The sequence below is a fragment of the Argopecten irradians genome, chromosome 2 (genome assembly GCF_041381155.1).
Source record: "Argopecten irradians isolate NY chromosome 2, Ai_NY, whole genome shotgun sequence".
NCBI lineage: Eukaryota > Metazoa > Mollusca > Bivalvia > Pectinida > Pectinidae > Argopecten > Argopecten irradians.
In genome coordinates this window covers 47,823,712-47,849,565 of record NC_091135.1, presented here as the reverse complement: position 1 = coordinate 47,849,565, position 25,854 = coordinate 47,823,712, and the positions used below count along the sequence as shown (strand labels likewise).

Genomic DNA, 25,854 nt, shown 5'->3' with positions numbered 1-25,854 from the left:
TGTGTCATTGACTATTATTTATAACTACTTCCTGTGTCATTGACTATTATTTATAACTTCTTCCTGTTTCATGAACTTTTATTTATAACTACTTCCTGTGTCATTGACTATTATCTATAACTTCTTTCTTTTTCATTAACTATTATTTATAACTACTTCCTGTCTTATTAACTATTATATATAGTTCCTGTTTTATCAACTATGATTATACTGTAACTACTTCCTGTTCCTTTGAACACAATGATAAACACTGTGTACACATAAAGGAAGCTATCTTGTTTTACATTATTGAACACATTACTGATCATTATATTTTTGTCCTCCTCAGATTGCTTAGATGTCCTAAATCGGGGCCACACTGCGAGTGGCGTGTACTATGTCACACCGACCTACTCATCATGCTCAATTCCAGTTTGGTGCGATATGGACACTCCACCTGGTGGCTGGTTGCTGATTCAAAAACGCACAAATGGTGCTGTCGACTTTGATCGCTTTTGGAATGAATACAAAGATGGCTTTGGTAATGTTGTTTCTGAGTTTTGGATTGGATTGGATAATATGTTTCTTTTGTCAAATCAGGATCACTATGAACTGAGAGTGGACCTGTGGGATTTCGATGACAACCGTGTACATGCCCTTTATAAAAATTTCAAAATTGATGGTGAACGTGACAAATATAAACTCCATGTTAGCCACTACGAAGGAAGTGCTAAGGATAGTTTGGAAATGCACAGAGGTATGAAGTTTAGTACGCCGGATCAGGACAATGACAATTGGAACAATTACCATTGTGCCCGCGAGTGGTCATCAGGATGGTGGTACAACAACTGTTGGTCCGCATTACTCAATGGACAATACCACAATCGCTCTGATGTAAAATTTAGGGGCATTACATGGAACGAATGGAAGCATGAACAACTTGCGCGAACGGAAATGAAAATTCGCCCTAGCAGACTCTATCACAACAATACAGTTCCGCACAAGAGATAAAAGTGATAGAACAAGAAAAGCCAGTATTCCTATAGTGGAAACATCTGTTCCTGTGATTAAACATTTCAATCAAGTGTCTTAATGACAGTGACCAAAAATCTTGGGCAGCAAAACACTTGATAGCAATAGAAATCTCATACTGCATGACTGACACATCATCAGTCCAGGAACGAAAAATCCTGCACCTCCACAGAGCAGGATGGGACTCCAATCCAATGGTTCTTATCGTGAATGCGGAAGAAATTGGTTTACAGACAAAAGTTTCAAATACATTATTTAAGTAATTTTAACTTTATCATATTCATCATCGTCAGGCTTAGGGCTAACTTACAGCTGTGATACATGGGTTGTATATATGGTTGATGATTTTGATACAATGAGTCGAGTTCAGATGGTATAATGTTGTACCTAACATAGGGTAATCCTCAAGAGACACTTGTGTACATCAGGCAATGTAGCTCTATCATATTTGTCATAATGAGCAGACTGACATCTAGAAATATGTTTAAAAGGGGGTGTTTACCCAAATAAGTGCCCTGGGTGTTTAAAAAATTGAAAAAAAATTGAAAAGGTGCCTAATAAGACAAAATTATAGCAAACCTATACAGTTTTGGTCTTTTATTTATGTCCGGGCAATGCAAATTGAGGCTTCAAAAGGGGGAGGAGCTCTTATAGGGCATGGACGCTTATTGGGTCAAATACAGTATTTTATGACCAAAAATGTATTTTAATAAAGGTAAAATAGATGACCAGATAATACCAATATTCCAAGTCCTATAATTACATTATTTTTCTTAATAACTATAATACTGACATAACAATAAAAGAATAGCTTCGAAAAGGAGCCAGGACAAGAACACAACGGGACAGATCGTACAAAGGTAACATAATACACCCCTCCCACTCAACACTCCATAAATATTGAGTAAAATTAGCAAACTACAATATGTAAGGGTACCTATTCTGAATTTGCATATAACAGAGTTATCTACACTTGCGGGTAGGCATTGATTGTGACGTCATGTGTTTGCGAGCGTAACGTCATACTTTTCGGAGAAAACGACGTGAATTGCATTCACAAAATCATGACGTAACAATCGATACCTACCTGTAAGGGAGCTAACTCTGTAATATGCAAAGACGGAATACATTGTCAATATCATTATGGCAAATACTATAGCAGGAGACTAGGGAGATCTACTGACTGAAGAGCCAAAAGTAATTGAATGTCTGATTCCAGTCACGAACGTCATCATAAACTCTAAAAGTAGTGATATTAGAGAGAAGAGTGTCATGTATTTTTTATACCATTTGTACCAATATTGTACTAAGGCCAGTATTATGAGGTGAAAGGGCAATCACACATGTATGCATGGCTGAGCAAGCATTCAAAATTCTTATTGTATTCCAGCCATATTATTGCTTTTTAGTAAATATTCATGAGCATTACTTGATGAATATTCATGACTTTTATTTGGTATGGTCTATAAATAAATGTACTTTTATAAGGGTTTCACCTCCCTGATAAATATTCAAAGTGCTAAAAAAAATTAATATTTTATACGGAATGATATGAATGTACATTTTTTATGGGGCGACATATTAAATCGTTATTGTCTGCTACCAATGATTTCAAGCAGAAAGCTATACTAAGTTTTAGATGAAGAAAATTACTATGATGACAAACCATTTTATCAATCTGTTGAAAGATTAAAATTTTATGATGTGCTAAATATACATATGTGTACGCTATACTATGTAAATTTACTGTATGCAAATGAAAGTGAGGGAATAAGTTAAAATTGTAATGGAGTGAATGTTGATTTTGTATTATTTTGTGAAAACGTGTCATACGTTTATCAGTATATATAGGCTTATAATTCCAGCAATAAACTCAATGTGTTTATTTGATATATAATTGTCATCTTATGTTAAAAATCAAACCTCCTCAGAGGAGATAACTGTCTGTTAATGACAAACAGGTTCCAAATCTGTTGGCGTCTAAGACTTGAGCATATCTTGTTCCAAAAAATATGTTGAAGAAAAAAAATGTCAAGATATATATTTTACTGATTACCTTAAATAAAAGCAATGTTTATATGTAACCTAGCTTGGCAAAGTAAGATAAGTGAGTTCATACAGGACACAAGGATGGAGAAACAGTATTGGTTAACAGACTCATGTCCAGGACAACCATGTTATTACACTGTCAAAGACAAATCATGGTATCCAGGACAACCATGTTATTACAGTGTCAAAGACAAATCATGGTATCCAGGACAACCATGTTATTACAGTGTCAAAGACAAATCATGGTATCCAGGACAACCATGTTATTACAGTGTCAAAGACAAATCATGGTATCCAGGACAACCATGTTATTACAGTGTCAAAGACAAATCATGGTATCCAGGACAACCATGTTATTACAGTATCAAAGACAAATCATGGTATCCAGGACAACCATGTTATTACACTGTCAAAGACAAATCATGGTATCCAGGACAACCATGTTATTACAGTGTCAAAGACAAATCATGGTATCCAGGACAAACATGTTATTACAGTGTCAAAGACAAATCATGGTATCCAGGACAACCATGTTATTACAGTGTCAAAGACAAATCATGGTATCCAGGACAACCATGTTATTACAGTGTCAAAGACAAATCATGGTATCCAGGACAACCATGTTATTACAGTGTCAAAGACAAATCATGGTATCCAGGACAACCATGTTATTACAGTGTCAAAGACAAATCATGGTATCCAGGACAACCATGTTATTACAGTGTCAAAGACAAATCATGGTATCCAGGACAACCATATTATTACAGTGTCTAAGACAAATCATGGTATCCAGGACAACAGAATTCCATCCAGGACAACATATTTAAGTATCCAAAACAATTTTTTGTGTCTATGGCAACTGTTGTGTGGCAATAACAACTGACAGGAATCCATGGCAACTGATTTCTGTACACTAAAACATCTCCATGGTAACTGATATGTGTCACAGGCAACAAACTTTAATTCAACTCTCTTTTGTTGATAACTGGAAAATGACAGTGATGATGGAATAATGAAAATATATTTATGCTACAAAAGTTAGCTTTAATGACAATAGCCTGTGCCTTTGTGTATTATTTTCATATTGATAACCTGTGCAAAGTGACACTTTGAATACAGACACAACATGGATAATATTACAATGATTTCCTGGAGAAATCTTCATCTCATTGAACTATGACATACATGTAATTGGTCAAGGTCAACCTAAATATGTTGAACCAGAACATTTTATGTGACCTTAGTTCATTAATGACCTATGGGTTGTTTTAGATGTTTTTAGACTCTAGACATAGTGTTGGATTCAGAATCTCGCTGTCCATGGCTTTGCTATACACTTGAGTTAATACTGAAATGAATGAGTCCTACGACCTTGTGTTGGCTCAAGGTCATGGTTTTGCTTTTTACCTTGAGAGATACAGAAAGATATACAGTGATCTTAAGTGTGCTCAAGGACAAGACCTTGTGATGATCTTGAGTGTGTTTAAGAACAAAACTTTGTGATGACCTTGAGTGTGCTCAAGAAAAAAACTTTGTGATGACCTTGAGTGTGCTCAAGGACAAAACTTTGTAATTACCTTGAGTGTGCTCAAGGACAAGACTTTGTGATGACCTTTAGTAAGGGTCACAAATATTATCGTTTTGTAATCTTGAAGGTTTAAGACAAGCAACAATGTCTTTTTGATAAAAACAGGTACTTCACAAGAAATATGATGATTAGACCTTAAAGATAATGATGTTCTGTATAGTGTCACTTCCATGCCTTATTACTGATCAATCAATGTTAATGCTTGATCATGGTACCTTGTATTTGTGGCTCTCTACCGCTAATGTGTAATAAAACATTTAAAACTTGAAAAGTTGTTTTGAAAGCATTAAACATCTATATTACATGAATCAAGGCATAAAAAGCAATTTCATGACTTGCAGTAGTTTTATGGAATCAAATGAGCATCTATTCAATAAATTACATGTGGTAATTAAATCATGATTTAACACAATCAAATCAGCAGTGTAAAAAGTTGGTTAAAACATGCTATATACACACGTACAGGAAATCCTCAATTTTCCAAACACTTTCCTCCTCACTCCAAACTGTCTGACCAAAGAATGAAGTTCTAGCAACCAATCATTTTCACCATCAGTGACCTTAACCTTTAACTCTCTCACCTGAAAAGCAATGTCAAGCAAGCACTTTTCGTGACAAAGGTGTATTAACAAAGTTCTGCAAACCTGTTGAGAAAACGATGCCTATGACAGAAGTTGGACAGATGTACAAAATTACAGACATCTTATAGAAATCTTGACGGGGAAAGGAAAATTACTATGATATAACAATGAATTTGTTGTAAGTGTGTTCATTATAAACATGTTTTACTGTACTTTATCAAGTAAATTATTTAACCTGGAGAAAGAAATACTTTAATCAGATCACTTTTAATTCTCTGAGGTCTCCGTCTTCCTGATTGTAAGGATAGTGTTATTGATATATGATTGAAAGCAACACCTTGCTATACAGGTGTAGTTTGTAATATTACAAGGCTTCATGTCACACCTAGAAAAATCACAGACATTTAATGCCTGATATGAACTCATTCCAATAAAGCCTCAGCTTCTCTGATGAATCCGCTTCTTCGTGTACATATTATAGTGTATCTATAATAAGTGCAAGGCAATCAAAAATGAAACTTATTACCACTTAAAATCTTGAATTAATTCTATAGAAAACTAAAATTAAAATATAAAAACAACACATCTTTCAATATATCAGCTGAATAGGCATATTTTACAGACACATGGTATATAATATTACAAGTGTGAAAGCTATACTTCATCGTGACATGGAAACTAGGATCACACTGGGAATACTTTATTTCCACACCTGTCATAATAACCAAAGTCTTCCGCTGTGGTCAGAGGAATGTTTAAACATGTTTATTTTAACGAATATTCTGCACCGCCTAAAACTCATTAATATGTGCCAAGTTGGCATGCCAAATGGCAAGAAACTACAACTTGATACTTATAAAAAATGCATTCATATTGTTAAAGTTCCAATTCACCGATTTTACTTGTATCATCAATGACCAGCATGATTCAAAGCTCCAGCGTTTTACTTGAAGAAAGTCCAGCGCTAGTCTATGTAAGCTGGTGCAAATACTGATGAAAACAGCCCAATCTTTGAGTGCTTCTTTGCGAGCTAAGGTAAAATATAGTCTTACAAATATCAATTTCTGCACCAAACACCTTAATTAGCAAATCGTTGATTCTATAAATGAGGTTAGTTTAATGCAAAGTGAAAGAAAGTTAATTAATGTCTACCAGTATATTATATTGGGCAGAAGAGATCCTAAGTCAATTCTTGAGGCTATATTAAGCTAAGTATTGAGGTAAACACTTGTGTCTATGTAAGGTTAAAACATTTGGTTTGGTTTGGTAAATTTATTTACGTCCTATTAATAACCAGGGTCATTTAACGATGGCTTCCTATGTATAAGCGGTCTTGTGTGTATAAAGTGACAGGTGCATGTTTTGGGAGCCTGTCATATATTTGTTTTGTGTCTTCTTGTATAGTGGAGTTCCCACCCTTTTTATAGTACTATATCACTGAAGCATGTTGCCGAAAACATCAAGCAACACACCCCAATCGGTCGTATTACACTGACAACAGGCGAACCAGTCATCCCACACCATTAAGGCTAAGCCAAAGCAGCAACTTCTAAATTCAGCAAAGCCCTTTGAGGATTCCTACAAGCTAAGTTCAAAATGCATGCCAATTGTCTTTTCTTACTTGATGGCTTTACCGCAGCCATCCATGTTCTACATCGTAACTTTGAAAGGATTTTTTCATTACCATAAATTTCCTAAAGACTTGCTGCCAAAAACACAAAATTGCATTTTCATATGAAAATAAATTTGCATAGTTACATTGTAAATGTTTGCAAAAAGGTAATTGATGTCCTGTAAGAAAACTGGAGTACTGGACAAAAGACCAACAACCTACAGTCAGTAGCAGCAAGCAGACATATGCCCTACGTTTCAAACTCACGTCCCAGAGATGAATTGAATATGGACGCTGGGACATATTTCACCATTCCACTACTTCAGCCACAACCCTAACATGCTTACTACTGTGTTCCTACAAATACAACATATAAGGTTCCCAGCCCTTTAGGAATTACAACAGAGAAAACCTTGGTATGAAAACCTGATGTTTATTATCAGCAAGCCTCTTCTCAAAAGATAATCAGAAAATTAGATCACAAAACTCCATCCCTCTATCAGACACAGAAAACATTTAAACTGGAAAAAAACAAGAAGAAAGTCAGAAAATTTTGGTAATTAAATCTGTATATCAGACATATAAATATGCTTCTCAGTGAATCATCTAAATCAAAACATTTCTGTTGAAATGAAATCAAATTATCACTCGGTCTTATCCTAATACACTCTGAGGATTGGAGGTATGAATGGATAAACACCGACCTCTCCACTCTGTGTTTGTGTGGTACTGGCTGACAAGAAACCCTAAACGGTATACATTTACAGATGACATATACAGAATATGATGTAAGGTTTGGAGTTTATTTTGTCAGAGTTTCTTGCTTTACCTCGAAATCAAATATATTTCTACATGTGTTCCTATTTCAAATTCATGCCAATTGTAATGAATTGATACAGCACCGCCTAATGGAATGCGTTAAGATTTTTCCAAGACGGCAACACCCTTAAAAAAATTATGGAAAATAAAAATATGCTTTATCTAAAGAACATTACAGATGTAAAAGCAATATCTAAATAGTTCAAAAATTCACTAAAATACTTGGCACATAATTTCCAAAATTTTAACACATATAGATGTATTTCATTTTGTTTTCAATAAAAATTTGACAACAAAAAAATGGATAAGCCATCTTGGATCCAAGTGATACGTTTGAAGAAATGGACCACTTGTGCTGATTCAGTTGGCATGGTAAGTTTGATTACATACTGTTATAAATCCATAAATTAATCGATGGTCTGTCATAACAAAATTTATATCTGACCTTGATGCCTTAACTATATCTTTGAGGGTTTACCAAACTTAAGGTCAGAGAAAAGAAATATTGACAAAGAGGTTCTGAGTGAACCCTGCAAACATTACCTATCTTACTTCACAATGCTTTAACCTTCTCCTGAGGGCAATCAACTTCAATTTGAATATTTCCTACCATTGTAATTTTTAACATGCTTCTAGATTCTTTTTCACATTGGATTATTATGTGAAGTGCAGTGTATTTCTGTATAGAACAAAAACGAGTCTCATCAAAAGACCAGACATACCATGCTCTGAAGGCTTCTGTGCCTACAAGACAAATCCCTTATTTATTGCTACAAACAAAATATGCATACATAACAAAATTGACTGCAGACATATCTATAATCTTACATATTGCACCTTATCTACCAGACCAAAGATGTTATTTTATATGATAGCAATCAAAAAAAAGTTCTATACCAATTGTCCTCCAGTCATGCCAAAGATTACATCAACCGACATTTAACTGTGAGCTTAAGACCAACAAGGGGCACTTCTCAGATATGTACTAGCAGCTGGTTGGCGACTTTTCTCTGGGAACTCCAGATTTCTAGCATCATCCAAATTCTAAATAAGTATAGCTCTTTTTGAGTAGAACTGTTGCCAGAGTGGACGACTAATAGCCCCGCTGCACAAATTTAGTAATAACTCCATTAACAGGGGACATTGCATAACCCTATATAGTTTACTCAACTCCCCTTTATCAAAATCTGTCGAGCAGTTAGGAGGAGTTCACCGGACATAGTTGTGTCTACAGACAGACAGATTGAAGGACGTACAGATGGACAACCAGATCCCACTATAAACCCCTAACTTCGTTGCACAAGGTGGGGTTATAATTAGATCCTTGCTCACTGCCAGAAATGTATAAGACATATAAACCCTAGTCCTATAACCTGTACATTGTCATTGGTTCCTTAAAACGTCCACATAAGTGTCAGAGAGGGTATACCGTTCTTGTACTTACAGAAAAACAAGACAATTAAAACCTGCTTTATTGGCCAGTATCATTTCTGGTTACAATCTGGTCCTGATGAACTGTTTATGAAAGTCATCAATATGACAGACAGAACATGTAGGTTTGATATCACCGTACCTCATTATAGTACTATCAGTGATAAAACTTGTGTAAAACATGGTGTTTAAGACTCAGAATCTGTCATCCTCACCACTGTTACGATCAGGAACATAGTTTTAAAACTCAGAATGCTCCCTAGGCTGGGGTGATAAAGGTCACAGAGGTCACATCAGATCAAACACCTACCAATCCTACAAGAGAAAAGGTCAGAAAAAGTTCAAAGATGGATCACCAAAAAAACAATTTGTAACTTTCACATGGTATGTCTGTTGTTTTTCTAACATCTGTTTTGAATTGTTCATATAATGCCAGGTATGCATGTGTTACTGGTATAAATGTATATCTCTCTAATTTGAGAGAGAGAAAAAAAAATACATGTTGGTCTATCCATGGCAAATTTAAGACTTTTTATCCAATTAAAGTATTATAGATAGCAGCTAAATTGCTATGGTTATATGGCTAATTGTGTCAATAAATTTCTGTGATTTAATAGTTTGTTTTAATATTTTAATGTTTGGATGAGGCTTTCAAAATTGTTGCAATCGGAAATTTTGATAATTACAAAATCAAACACATTTCTTGCTGGCAAGTCATATATAAGGTTGCCGTGTAGCCAGTTTTGCCATTTCTACCAAAATGATGGATCATGTTTTATTGATAAACACATCAAGAATACCCAGATACATTGGGCGACAGGTTCTACGGACTCTAGTCACAGAACATAAACATCAAATCTATAATTTGAAATAGATTAATTATAACATTGCTAAATATCACCGATGAATAATGAAACATGTTAAATAAATGGGCATGCTTTATTTTGTCTACTGTATCATCCAAGTTGTGGCTTCAAAATCATGCTTTACAAGTAATCGTTTCGTGCACATGAAGCTTGCGACCAAACATAATTTCAGTCTTTGATAGGCATAAATGGTTGTTAAAACTTCCATCCTCAAGTCGTCAACCATATTTGTACCTCTAATGTTACAACCACTAAGTTCTAAACTAAACAGTCCTGTATAAGCAATTCATAGCTTGGGCGTCAGTAATGACTGCTATTTGCTTACTAAAGGGAGTTAATTATCAGCAGAATCAAGGTCAAAGGGATGCTTACTCAAAAAGTCGATCTTAGCAACCGGTCGTTAGACAACTTTGATGGGCTAAAATGACACATTAGACAGGTGGTCGTTATGCCCAGTGTCATTATAAAGTGAAAACGCACGGGGAGTCTAACAAGAATTCCATGGAAGTGGATGTGTCGCCTGCACAGCATCACAAAAAATAGTTATTTAGAGTTGAAAATATTGTTAATAATTAGGTGAAGTTATCAAATCCCATAACTCATGCAAATATTGATGGATTTTGACCAGTATCGAACCCATCTTAGATCTCATTGATATAAAGCAATACACCAAATTTGGTTGAAAACGGACAATAAATACTAAAGTTATATAGCGGACACCATGTTTTGACAATTTTAAAGTCCCATAAGTCTTGCAAATATTGACGTATTTTGACCAATATCGAATCCATCTAAGATCTCATTGATATATTGCAATGTCCCAAATTTGGTTGAAATTGGACAATAAATACCAAAGTTATTGAGCGGAAACCATGGATTTATCTGTTTTGACAATTTTAAAGTCCCGTAACTCTTGCAAATATTGACAGATTTTGACCATTATCGAACTCATCTGAGATCTCATTGATATAAAGCAACTTATAAAATTTTGTTGGAATTGGACAATAAATATTTAAGTTATCGAGCAGAAACCATGGATTTATCTGTTTGACGATTTTAAAGTCCTATAACTCTTGCAAATACTGACGGATTTTGACCATTATCAAACTCATGCGAGATCTCAATTGATATATTGCAATATCCCAAATTTGGTTGAAATTGGAAATTAAATAGTAAAGTTATTAAGCAGAAACCATGGATTAATCTGTTTTGACAATTTTAAAGTCCCGTAACTCTTGCAAATATTGACAGATTTCGACCATTATTAAAATGGTCTGAGATGTCATTGATATAAAGCAACTAATAAAATTTGGTTGAAATTGGACAATAAATACTTAAGTTATTGAGCAGAAACCATGGATTTATCTGTTTTGACAATTTTAAAGTCCCATAACTCTTGCAAATATTGACAGATTTTGATCATTATCAAACCTACCAAGATCTCATTGATATAAAGCAGTATACTAAATTTGGTTGAAATCGGACAATAAATATAATTAAGTTATCACATGAAAACCGTTTCCCGGACGCAAACGACACCGACGACACTGACGCCGACATAGTGATACCTTAGTGTCGCCCTTGCGTTGCAGGCGACACAAAAACCGGTCGTTATAAACAGGCATTCATTATATAAAGGCGGTCGTTAGAGCAGGTTTGACTGTAGTCAACTGTAGTGTGTAAGATATACCGGTAATGCCTCCTCAGAATGTGGCAAGATCGGGGCAAGATACCTACCCCTCACCCATCCCAGACATTGAAAACTATATAACCTCACTTTATAATGTCTTCAACTCCAATTACTTTGACTTTCTGGAGTTTTGTCTTTCATGTTCGTACCTAATATGGTTTGTTTGCATGCTGAAATAAATACAAAAAGAGGTTTTTGAGGAAATGAATTTAAACACTCAATATCTATATTCAATTGCATAAAATTTAATGCAGCATAGTCAAGTTTCTGCTTTTTTGTGTTGCTATTTCTTCAAAATATCATGATAGGAACTATACATACCATATTCACCCCAATAAGCGCACATATGTCCCTATAAGCGCCCCTACCCTTTTTGAGGCCTCATTTCAATTTGCCGGGCTTAAGACCAAAACTATCAAAACTGTTTAAGTTTGCAACAATTTTGTCTAATTAGGCACCTTTTCATTTTTTTTTAAAAGCCTGGGTACTTATTGGATCAATTACCGTAATCAAAGTTGTACAGTAAAATTTTAATGATAAAATGATAACCTATGATGCTGCAGAATTTACAGAAAAAATTTACATCATATGAATTCCATTCACGGCTTCGAGTTTACACATCAGCCTTTCAAATCACTAAACGACAAATGAGGATTTTCATTACGGCCATTAAATATCGCTGCTATTAATCCCTCACAATACTTAAGACGTCGAGACATGAAATTGGCGTACTCTCAAAAGAAAAACATTTTGGTTAGTGTGAGACTCGTTGAGTCAATCATGTGTTACCATTACATTTCTATGATGTAATGTTGATATGTTTGTTGGCCCTTTGTAGTCGGTTTAACATTAAGTGAAATGAACGTTGATGGGATCTGAAACAGCAGAACCTGCTCTATACACCGTAATAGTAACAGATACACACCATGCTTTATGGGGCAAGGTCGAATGACCGAATTTAGGCCAATCTAGTTCAGCCTGACTTGTACAGATAAACAACACACTATATTCTGATTTTATTAATGAGCAAGTTTATTGCAAAAACTTAATAGCTACTGAATCTGAAAAACTGATAATATGAAAACTTTGTAGGTTTCTTAATTAATTTCTATTGCAAATTAATTGATGGCTTAGTTTGTACAATGATTTATGAAAGGCTGGTATAAATCAAGTTCTTTTAAGCTTCCCTAAATTATTTGTTTCCATTTTTTAAGCACAATAAACACTTATTGGGTCGAATACAGTAGTTTTAAATGAATGACCTATTTCAAATATAACCTTGAACAGTCGATGAAGTCTGACGAAATTACCTAGTTTAAGTTTAACCTTGAAGAGTTGGTTCAGTCCAACCAAATAACCAGGGGTAAATCAGGTTTATTCATTGTTGCTTTAGACTCACTATACCTCATAGAAGTTAGGTAACAAGTTGTTTACACAATTAATTCCCCTCCCAAATCTACAATGTACTTCTAATTCCATCACATTTGGATGGCATACCCCAGACATAAAGCCAATTAATTCTATAAGAACTCCATAATAACATAAAACAGATCTACTGGTATAAGGTTTCATTAGATAATCAAGACATTTAATTACCCTATCTAATAAAATGTATGTTTAAATAGTTCTGCAAAAAAGCAGACAATATTAGATAAGTGATAAGTACATGGTCACTTCCTACCTGTAAAGTTGATTTCCTCGGTATATTTACAGGTGTTCTTACATCAATCATATACATCTGTAATCAATTACATACTTACTTAGCATTATTATATGTAATAAAATGTTCTCCATTACCATGACAACCTGTGTCACCATAGCATACCACAGGTGCTGAAGTTTGGTTGGATTTTGTGTATATATATTACAGTAAAACATGGTTATAACGAACCTAAAAGGGCCAAGGAAATTATAAATACAGAGTATTCCGCTTATTTGAATAAGTCATTTTCAAGAAGAAAATATTCAAATAACCGTAGTATTCGAAAAGGCGGAGATGGCATTTTGTACGTCTCCATTTGACCCCCCACATACATGTGAACAGGCAAATAGATATATGTTACATTTACTTGATAAATTTGTAAATTATTTACACTTGAAATGAACAACAAGTAATTATTTTTGAAGTTGTAAATCAATTTTAATTGTTTAATAACAAAACATATTCCAATATTAGATTCTTGTTTACGTTAGATCGACATGTGAATCTTTGAGAAACACCTAAAGGATTTATATTAAATGCAATAACTAAACAGCATTGAATTTATGTCTGCAATTCTGAACCTAAATAATAAACAAATTTACGTACATTTGCCTAGCAAAATGAGCTTACGATCGTGATTAAAACTTCAAAGTGCCGATCAACTAGCAGTGTTGTTTTGACACATGTGTATGAATTCGAAAATGGCGGCGGGTGATGAAGCCATGCGTTCACTGGACTTAAATGTGTTTTGAGAATTCTTCCTGTATTGTTGATAGATACGGCAAATAGCTTGATAACATTTCAGAAATGCATATTCAAGTAGCAATGAAACAACGTAGCAAGTATCTTTGTATCCATAATATTACATACAAGACTTGGGGTAGTCATTGCACGCCGACTTTGCATGCTTTTATGTCTCATTCAACGAGACGCTTGATAAGCACACATCTGGCGTAGTCAACAAGACTCTGGTTGAACGAGACGACTCATGAATGGTGATTGTTGTAAGGAAGCATGGTTTCTCCAACCGATCGTGAACTACGTACTATATTTATATTCAATCAATGCATAAAACGATTCATCACATGCAATTCAAGCTTTTACTGGCATCACAACACAGCAAAGCCATATCGCAACGTTAACAAATTGATGTTACACGGAAACTCAATCATAGCTAAGTGCGCTGCTTTAGGTGCCATGATTTTATTTAACCCACATCAACAGTAAAAGGACCATTAAACAAGTTGTAGAGAGTTTCAGAGAAGTAGGGTCAAAGCTATCCTCATTTTATTCTTTCATGATATGTATAGCTAACAGTGTGGGGCTGCATGGTGGCAGACACATGTTACTTAAGCATTATGGGTTGTCCATGTTTTTTTGTGTGGTATGTCTCATTACCACAAATATCTACATTTCCTCACCACAAAACTTTGGTGTATGACAATGGTACATGTGATTTACGACTATAATCTAACGTTACCATCATTATGACCCGTTACTCATTACCATGGTGAGTGACACCTGATGATACAACGGCAATCATTTCGTTCATTAACACCTGAACATAAACCACGAAAACTCTACTGAAAATTTGCCAAATATATCAATGAAATGTACTTGGGCACTTCAGCCATCTTGAAAGTACACATCCCATACTGATAAGATAAATCAGGACTTCAGTTCAGTCAAATTCCTGCAGCTAAAATAGCTTATCCTCAGAAATATAGGTATTCTTATTGCTCCATCTGACACAGGCTACTATTCTTCTGGAAGATAATCCAGTTCTGTTACACAACGCATCCTTCAGAAATGACAGATATTGTAGTTTGGTGTTGGCCTGAGATAGGGATGGTAATTCTGGCCCTGCCATGTTACTATAATTCAGATATGTTTTATTTTTCTATGTAATTACAGACTTCTTTGAAGAATTTAGGCCAAAACCTTCATCAATAATCATTAAACATTGACAGAGGTTTCAGAAGATGGATATGGCACCTGTATACCACACACAGATACAGGTTGGTCACTGTTCTGGTCACTGTTCTGGTCAAGCAGTGTCCAGTTTCCACGATGGCACTATAACAAATTTGACCAACACAAGCATGCAAAACATCATCCTGAATGGTTTTTTTTTTCAATTTTGGCTTAATATAGTTACAACAATTTTTGAAGCTACATCTAAAATACCAGTGACTGTGATTGTTGCGTGTTTATAGCCAGGATGTAGATTACAACCTGTCCTCAAGACTATGTCCCTCCTCCTTTCTCAACACAGGCTTACGAAGACAAAATACTTCCTATTTCTTATAGACCTTATGCCACTGATGAGCTAGACGAAAAAACATTTTTTTTAGTCTTAGAATTTCAGCATTTCAACAGACTTTAAAATCAACATTTACAAAACTGGTGAAATTACTGATTACTGCTTAGAAGATTTAGACTGAAACATGAAGACCAAACGCTGAAAAGGCTGAATGAATGGTATAAATAGTAGTTGTAAGATCCTACAGATAAAGGAATACTTCCATTAACTGATACTGCTACAAACATCCCTGATAGATGTGTGGCCACTAGTTTATGTTATACATGCATTACACAAGCATGGGGGTAAATAAAGGTTAATATGGGAACGTGTGTCTGTGTACATACCACGTCACACAGCCTTCATTATCGTCTCATTAACATGCCTTTACATTGGATCTATTTTAAATTCTAGTTAATTATCCCAAGTCCCTGAATTCTTCTTTCATAATTCCTGCCCTACAACATATATATCATATCTGTAGGTATGTGATCCCTTCCATACTCTCTGGGGTGGTCGAACTAGAGATGCTGACAGCTCCCCAAACTATATGGACCGTTTACTTGCACCAGACTGACAGCATGTCTATGGTACTGGTAACCCTGCTATGTTTGCTCTTATGACACCAATGTGACAATATGACACAAATCTCACACACATGTGATGCTGACAAGTAAACAGAACTCAACTGATTGCCAAAATTCATGTAACATGCCTGCATTTAATGTGATAACAATATGATACAAAAATATTTTCCACTATAGCCTGTATTGATTTCAAAGGTAAACTGCATATTGGTTTAGCAGGGCATCAGCTGACTCAAGGAAATGAGAAGGTACATGTATATATCCCAAGATAAAATATGACTGGGAATCCGGCGGGATTCCGATTGGGATCCTGCCGGGATTGACAGGGATCCCAGTCAATCCAGGTAGGATCCACGTCATATCCCGACAGGATCCCGGTCATATCCTGGCGGAATCCTTATCATATCCCGGCAGGATCCCAGTCATATCCCAACGGGATCCCAGTCATATCCTGGAACCAAATCCTGGTAAGATCCAAGTGAATTTTATCTTTTGCAATATTCATCATAACTAATTTTGCTTTTTCAATGAACAAAAAAATTTCATAAAGACTTAAAACTTGTCATTAAATAAAACTTGAGATGTGTTACAACAACTAGACAGTTAACAAAAAGATTCTTTCATCTCAAGCCATTCCTTGACCTACAAATGTTATTGAATTTTGAATTACTCTAAAGCTTTGTTCTTTTCATAATTGTGTAAATTTATAATGCTACACAGAAACAAAATATTATCTAAATCAGTTCAAACTTATATATACTAATAATTGTCACCATGGCCTAATTATAACTTATTTATCAATAAATGACTTTGCACTTTCATCACTCAGAAAAAAAAAGATTCTAGGTTACTGGTCATTTCTATTAAAAAACATTATTGTGAATGCAATCTATGTATTTCTTTTCTTTTAGGCTTATAAAATGACTTTTGTAACATTATGAAACTTACCAAAAATGCTGATATCCTAAAATCCACAAATAAATTGCACAAAACTTTGCCTACCCAACCTGTAGCCTCCATCTTAATTTTGAACTGTGGGATCCTGGTTTCTCAACCGGGATCCCGGTTAAATTATCAAATTCCGACGGGATCCCGTCAGGATTTGGTTTCCCGGTGGGATCCCACCAGGATGCCAGTTAAATTTTCTCTTGGGGGGCTGGACACACAGTGGAAGGCACCATAGCGGCAACATTTTATAGTCTTACAGACACACTAAGAACAGATGGACAGACAGACAAAGGACAAACAGACAGACAAAGAACAGTTAGATAGGCAGACAAAGGACAGTTAGACAGACAGACAAAGGGCAGTTAGACAGATAGACAAAGAACAGATGGACAGAATGACAAAGGACAGACAGACAGACAAAGTACAGATGGACAGACAGACAAAGTACAGATGGACAGACAGACAAAGACAGATAGACTGACAAAGAACAGTAAGACAGTTAGACAGACAAAGGACAGTTAGATAGACTGACAGACAAAGGACAGTTTGACAGACTGACAAAGAGACAAAGAACAGTTAGACAGTCAGACAAAGGACAGGTAGATAGATGGAAAGACAGATCAAGGACAGCTAGACAGACCAAGAACAGTTAGACAGACAAAGAACAGATAGACAGACAGACAGGCAAAGCACAGTTAGACAGACAAAGAACATATGGACAGGTTGGCAGACAAACAAAGGACAGTTAGACAGAAAGAAAAACAAAGGACAGTTAGACAGACAGAAAAGAACAGATGGTACAACAATACAATTAAATCTGTAAAAGCACAGTACTGTCTGCCAATATATAATCTTGACTCTATTGATAATATTCAGGATAGCAGCCTACAATTTATAATAAATGATCAACTCTTTCTTGAGACACTTTTAATGGAAATAAGAGGAAGAACAATATCATATTCATCTTTTAAAAAGAAACAAAAGAATTTAAGAGAAAACTATCTGAAAGAAGATATTAGTAAACTTGAAAATCAAACTACTGTTGATATAGATCTAGATGAATTGAATAGAATTTTGGAAATAGTTTAAGAAATTGGATAAAAGTTTTACATCATAATGCTAGCTCTGCAATTAATCAAGGAGGTAATTTGTCTTCATTTTTTAATATTATGCGCGGTTGTCGTCAAGGCGATCCAATCGCTCCTTATATTTTTATCATCTGTGCGGAAGTCTTAGCTATTCGTATTAGAAATAACAGAAACATTGTTGGTATAAATATAGAAAATTGTAGTATTTTAAATTCTCAATATGCTGATGACACTTCTCTAATACTTGATGGATAATACGTCATACTGAAATATATCTCTAAACGTGCAGTAATAGACGTTATCGTCATGGATAACAGCAACTTCCCAGAATTTTTCTTAAATTCAATAAACAATTTCAATCAATAACGGCTCCCCGTGTCAGATATGACTTTCTTTTTCCTTTTTTTTCGCGGAAGTTTTATTTCTAAGTAAGAGGAAATTGGTGCCCAACGGCGCAACCATATTAACTTTTATAGAGAGACTGTATAGTGCAAGTTCACCATATACACATATTATCTGTCCTGGTGGGTAGGTAGTAATTGTGACGTAATGTTTTTGCGAGCTTAATGCCAAGCTTTTCAGAGAAAACGACGTGACTTTTGCACACAAAATAATGACGTCATAATTGATACCTATCCGCATGGAAAGTAAACTCTATAATGTGAAAAGACGGAATGCCAAAATTGTTATCTTAATGCTGGTTTCTGGTAAGAGTTAACTGTTATTCATAAGCTTAAAGATGCTAAATTGCGATACTTGTCTCAACTCAATTAGTTGATAAAGCAATGGACACATCGATCAATTTGAATAAAGTTAAGGTACAGCAATGTGAAAAAAAAAAAAAAAAAAAAAAATTTCTCTTGGGGGGCTGGACACACAGTGGAAGGCACCATAGCGGCAACATTTTATAGTCTTACAGACACACTAAGAACAGATGGACAGACAGACAAAGGACAAACAGACAGACAAAGAACAGTTAGATAGGCAGACAAAGGACAGTTAGACAGACAGACAAAGGGCAGTTAGACAGATAGACAAAGAACAGATGGACAGAATGACAAAGGACAGACAGACAGACAAAGTACAGATGGACAGACAGACAAAAGACAGATAGACTGACAAAGAACAGTAAGACAGTTAGACAGACAAAGGACAGTTAGATAGACTGACAGACAAAGGACAGTTTGACAGACTGACAAAGAGACAAAGAACAGTTAGACAGTCAGACAAAGGACAGGTAGATAGATGGAAAGACAGATCAAGGACAGCTAGACAGACCAAGAACAGTTAGACAGACAAAGAACAGATAGACAGACAGACAGGCAAAGCACAGTTAGACAGACAAAGAACATATGGACAGGTTGGCAGACAAACAAAGGACAGTTAGACAGAAAGAAAAACAAAGGACAGTTAGACAGACAGAAAAGAACAGATGAACACATGGATACATGGACAGACAAACAAAGGACAGTTGGACAGTTAGACAGACAGACAAACAACAGTTTGACAAACAGACAAAGGACAGGTAGAAAGATGGAAAACAAACAAAAGACAGTTAGACAGACTGACTATGAACAGGTAGACAAATCCACAAAGGACTGGTAGACAGGCAGACAGACATAGGACAGGTAGACAGATGGACAAAGGATAAGTAGACAGATGGACAAAGGACAGATAGACAGATGTAGCAGGTAACCAGAAAGGACAATTGTCACATTACAGAGTGATACATGTTCATTTGCGGTTCTGGCAGTAAGACTAACTTTAACATTAAGTAAAGATGATTGTGAGAGGTAAGGAAGTATGCAGTAATTCCAGCTATACCGCCTCAAATGAGCGCCAATAAATAGTTGTAACTATATACACTAATGGACGCATACAATTCTTCTGATAACACTCAACTTTCTGCACCAAGGAAAAAAAAGAGCTTATAACTACAAGTACATTTTAAGTTAAGTGTACCACAAAATAAAAATGTGAATAAAACAAGCAAATTCAGAAGTAAGACATTTAACTTTGTTACCAAGTTTGAAGAAAATTGGTTAATATTTATTACAGTTATTGTATGGAAGTGGCAGAAAATATTTTTTTTTATTAAATCAAAGGGCCATAACTCTGCTAATTAAGATCTGCCAAAAGTGGCGATCGAACTTGGTTAAGCCCTTAAGGCATTTAACTTTGTTACCAAGTTTTAACAATATTAGTTTTAACATTTGTTAGTTATTACACAGAAACTGCAGAAAAATGACATTTGTAGTAAATTAATGGGCCATAACTCTGATAAATAACATCAGCTGAAAGAGTTGATCAAACCTGGCCAGACTTTTTTTATATAAGCAAAGGGCCATAACTCCGCTAAATAAGGTCCGTTGAAAGTCACAATCGAACTTGGCCGAGTCCTTAAGGCATTTAACCTTGTTACTAAGTTTGAAGAAAATCGGTTTACGTTTGTCACACAGAAACGAAGTGTTACGGACAAACCCAAATTAATATCCCCCGTTTTGGAGAAAGCGGGGGATAAAAAATAAATGGTATAAATATTTGCCAAAGGGTACCTTCTGAGCATAAAAGCAATAAAAAATATACCTCACCATGCTATTTTTAAAGAGACAATTCAGTCAGGCTAATTCTTTTACATTACTAACAAGAGGCCCATGGGCCTTAACGGTCATCTGAGTACCTTGGCAATAATCATATAGGAAATTAATTAGATATAGTGTCATGCCTCATGGTTGCCATCTTTGATTGGGGATCAACCAGAGATGTAACAACACTTTGTTGGGACCATGTCAGGCTCCTTTCATGCAAGTTTCAGCCAAATCGAACCGGTAGAACTTGAGAAGAAGTTCAAAATGTGTTTTCAAGATGGCATCTGTGGCGGCTATCTTGGATTTCGGATCAACCCGAAAAATAAGAACACTTTGTCGGGACCATGTCAGGATCATCTCATGCAAGTTTCTGCCAAATCGCACTGGTAGCACTTGAGAAGTTCAAAATTTTGTTTCAAGATGGCGGCTGTGGCAGCCATCTTGGATTTTGGATCGACCCGAAAAATAAGAACACTTTGTCAGGACCATGTGAGGATCATTCCATGCAAGTTTCAGCCAAATCGCACTGGTAGAACTTGAGAAGAAGTTCAAAATGTGTTTTCAAGATGGTAGCTGTGGCGGCCATCTTGGATTTCAGATCGACCCGAAAAATAACAACACTTTGTTAGGACCATATCAGGATCATTTCATGCAAGCTTCAGTCAAATCGCACCAGTAGAACTTGAGAAGAAGTTCAAAATGTGTTTTCAAGATGGCGGCTGTGGCGGCCATCTTGGATTTCGGATCGACCCGAAAAGTAACAACACTTTGTTTGGACCATGTCAGGATCATTTCATGCAAGTGTTAGTCAAATCGCACCAGTAGAACTTGAGAAGAAGTTCAAAATGTGTTTTCAAGATGGCGGCTGTGGCGGCCATCTTGCATTTCAGATCGACCCGAAAAATAACAACACTTTGTCGGGACCATGTCAGGATCATTTCATGCAAGTTTCAGTCAAATCGCACCAGTAGAACTTGAGAAGAAGTTCAAAATGTGTTTTCAAAAGATGGCGGCTGTGGCGGCCATCTTGGATTTCAGATCAACCCGAAAAATAACAACACTTTGTCAGGACCATGTCAGGATCATTTCATGCAAGTTTCAGTCAAATCGCACCAGTAGAAATTGAGAAGAAGTTCAAAATGTGTTTTCAAGATGGCGGCTGTGGCGGCCATCTTGGATTTCGGATCGACCCGAAAAATAACAACACTTTGTCGGGACCATGTCAGGATCATTTCATGCAAGTTTCAGCCAAATCGCACCGGTAGAACTTGAGAGAAGAAGTTCAAAATGTGTTTTCAAGATGGCGGCTGTGGCGGCCATCTTGCATTTCGGATCGACCCGAAAAATAACAACACTTTGTCGGGACCATGTCAGGATCATTTCATGCAAGTCTCAGCCAAATCGCACCGGTAGAACTTGAGAAGAAGTTCAAAATGTGTTTTCAAGATGGCGGCTGTGGCGGCCATCTTGGATTTCGGATCGACCCGAAAAATAACAACACTTTGTCGGGACCATGTCAGGATCATTTCATGCAAGTTTCAGCCAAATCGCACCGGTAGAACTTGAGAAGAAGTTCAAAATGTGTTTTCAAGATGGCGGCTGTGGCGGCCATCTTGGATTTTGGATCGACCCGAAAAATAACAACACTTTGTCGGGACCATGTCAGGATCATTTCATGCAAGTCTCAGCCAAATCGCACCGGTAGAACTTGAGAAGAAGTTCAAAATGTGTTTTCAAGATGGCGGCTGTGGCGGCCATCTTGGATTTCGGATCGACCCGAAAAATAACAACACTTTGTCGGGACCATGTCAGGATCATTTCATGTAAGTTTCAGCTTAATCCCACTGGTCAAACTTGAGAAGAAGTTCAAAATGTGAAAAGTTAACGCACGGCGCACGACGACGGACGAAACATGATGACTATAGGTCATCCTGACCCTTCGGGTCAGATGACCTAAAAAGCAAAATACAGCATAAATGTATTGTTCTACATTTCTTATGAAACATATAACCTAAAACATTGACAAATTCCACGACATTAGTAAGTATTTTAATTAATATCGTTGAAATATCAAATCGTTGATCAATACGATTAAGTAGGTACATTATAGATTATGATTTTTTTTCAAGAATTGGAAAACTGAAATTTGAGAAAAACTAAACAAAAATTGTAGGATTTTTGAAATATCCATGCAAGTAAATAATTATTGCTCAACAAAGAGCATTTTACAATGTATTAGCAAACAGTTTTGTGCAAAAAACAACCATACAACAAGAGGCCCAGTGGGCCTGTATCGCTTACCTGGTTTTTTGGGGTTTTTTTGAGTAGTTTTGTAATTTAGTAATCAGTGATTCCAAAATCACAAAGACAAATTGACCCCACGATTTGTTAAATTTTGAATCCCAACCATCTAACATTTGATATTTTATAATGATGCTATAGTTACCATAGAAATATGCTATCTAATACATAGTTTCAGCGAGGAAGTAATTTATATTCCATGCTTTTGATATTTTATAATGATGCTATAGATACCATAGAAATATGCTATCTAATACATAGTTTCAGGAAGGAAGTAATTTATATCCCATGCTTTTGATATTTTATAATGATGCTATAGATACCATAGGAATATGCTATCTAATACATAGTTTCAGGGAGGAAGTAATTTATATGAAAAAAGTAGCCTAATTAACCTTTTTGGCCCCACGCCTTAGGCCCAGGGGGTCAGCCCCAACATTTGTACAATTTTGAATCCCCACCCTATAAGGATGCCCTATAAGGATGCTACCATTGCATTATGGGTGCTATATGCCATTCTTAGTTTTAGGAAAAAGTCATTTATATGGGAATAGCCAAACTGACCCCTTTTAACCCTGCCCCTTAGGCCCCCCGGGGTCAGCCCCATCATTTGTACAATTTTGAATCCACATCCTGTAAGGATGTTACCATTGCATTATGAGTGCTATCCCATGCTTAGTTTCAGAGAAGAAGTCGTTTATATGGAAACAGCCAAATTGACCCCTTTTGGCCCTGCCCCTCAGGCTCCCAAGAAGTCATGCAACCCCATCATTTGTACAATTTTGAATACCCACCCTATAAGGATGTTACCATTGCATTATGAGTGATCTCATTGCAGAGAAGAAAATGTTTATATAGAAATAGCCAAATTGACCCCTTTTGACCACGCCCCTCAAGCCCCTGGGGGGTCAGCCCCTTCATTTGTACAATTTTCAGTTTGTAACCCATAAGGATGCTACCAGTCAAATTATGTTTTTGAACTGACCAGCAGTTATGGAGAAGAATTCGATTGTTGACGGACGGACGGACGGACGACGGACGACCGACGACGGACGCCACGGTATGGCATAAGCTTACCTTGGTCCTTCAGACCAGGTGAGCTAAAAATATTGTAACAGGCCAAGCGTGCCGGATTCGAACCAGATACCCTGACTTACTGGTCCGCCACTCTAATGACTGAGCTAAAGGGAAATTCTTCTAGCATGAAGCTAGAAGGCGATCGTATCACTATTTACAATTAAAACCTGCTACATTATATATTTTTTTTATTTCAAGGGAAGTCACTCTTAAACATTCAAAGTAACTGTGAGATTGAAACTCTTGTTGGTATGAAGTGTAACTGTATAACTCGAGTAGTAGTGCACTAAACCTTAACAAGAAAATGCAGACAGTCACTAATTAATATATAGATGTATTTCTGAGTTGATCAAAACAATTTTTACTTCTCATCAATTAAGCAAGAATAAACAATAAAGATAATATTAACACAATATCCAGCATGGAAACTGTATAGTCTAGAATGCAATCTTAGCCAATTATATCACATACATTTCTTGTCTGCGCTTTTTACTTGCAATTAACAGCAAACTTTGCATTAGGTTGTATAGTCTAATTACGACACCATGTGAGTGTTCACATATCGGTATAATGCTGAAGCAACACCATCCATCATTACAAGTGTGCTGTGAACTACGCCAACAATGTGCAAACTACATGCACTGCTCGTTAGCATAATTTTATAAATGTGCAGCTAATTATTTTTTGTGGTTTTGTGGGGATCAAGAAACCTGGTGTCCATTTCCAAGCTAATGTTAATAGCGGTAGAATGTTGTTAGTGATAAGAAAACTGTATAAATGACAGTAGAAATAGATTCCTGTAGCCACTGTACACCCATTCCGACCAAATATAAGTGTCTTGAAAGTTATCAATAGAGAAATAGCTCAAAAGTGTAATATAGCCTTTCTCATGTTTATAAATATGTATATAGGCTTTCTTATGTTTATAAATATGTATATAGGCTTTCTTAAGTTTATAAATATGTTTATAGGCTTCTTATGTTTATAAATATGTATATAGGCTTCTTATGTTTATAAATATGTATATAGGCTTCTTATGTTTATAAATATGTATATAGGCTTCTTATGTTTATAAATATGTATATAGGCTTTCTTATGTTTATAAATATGTAAATAGGCTTTCTATGTTTATAAATATGTATATAGGCTTTCTTATGTTTATAAATATGTATATAGGCTTTCTTATGTTTATAAATATGTATATAGGCTTTCTTATGTTTATAAATATGTATATAGGCTTCTTTAAAGTTACTTATGTTATAAATATGTATATAGGCTTCTTATGTTTATAAATATGTATATAGGCTTCTTATGTTTATAAATATGTATATAGGCTTCTTATGTTTATAAATATGTATATAGGCTTCTTATGTTTATAAATATGTATATAGGCTTTCTTATGTTTATAAATATGTATATAGGCTTTCTTATGTTTATAAATATGTATATAGGCTTCTTATGTTTATAAATATGTATATAAGGCTTCTTATGTTTATAAATATGTATATAGGCTTCTTATGTTTATAAATATGTATATAGTCTTCTTATGTTTATAAATATGTATATAGGCTTTCTTATGTTTATAAATATGTATATAGGCTTTCTTATGTTTAT

At 35.5% G+C, this 25,854-nt stretch overlaps 2 protein-coding genes across 2 annotated transcripts in view; one reads left to right on the top strand and one right to left on the bottom strand.

Moving 5' to 3' along the window:
- Positions 1-4,919, top strand: part of LOC138315756 (fibrinogen-like protein 1) — a 107,359-nt gene extending 102,440 nt beyond the window's left edge. Inside the window, exon 2 of the mRNA XM_069257005.1 lies at positions 329-4,919. Within this exon, the coding sequence (XP_069113106.1) occupies positions 329-990 (662 nt within the window). The 3' untranslated portion in view covers positions 991-4,919. The remainder of the gene's footprint in view (positions 1-328) is intronic.
- The window catches only part of LOC138315755 (protein disulfide-isomerase TMX3-like), a 267,210-nt gene that overhangs the window by 199,352 nt on the left and 42,004 nt on the right, over positions 1-25,854 (bottom strand). The gene's annotated exons all lie outside the window — the stretch shown is intronic.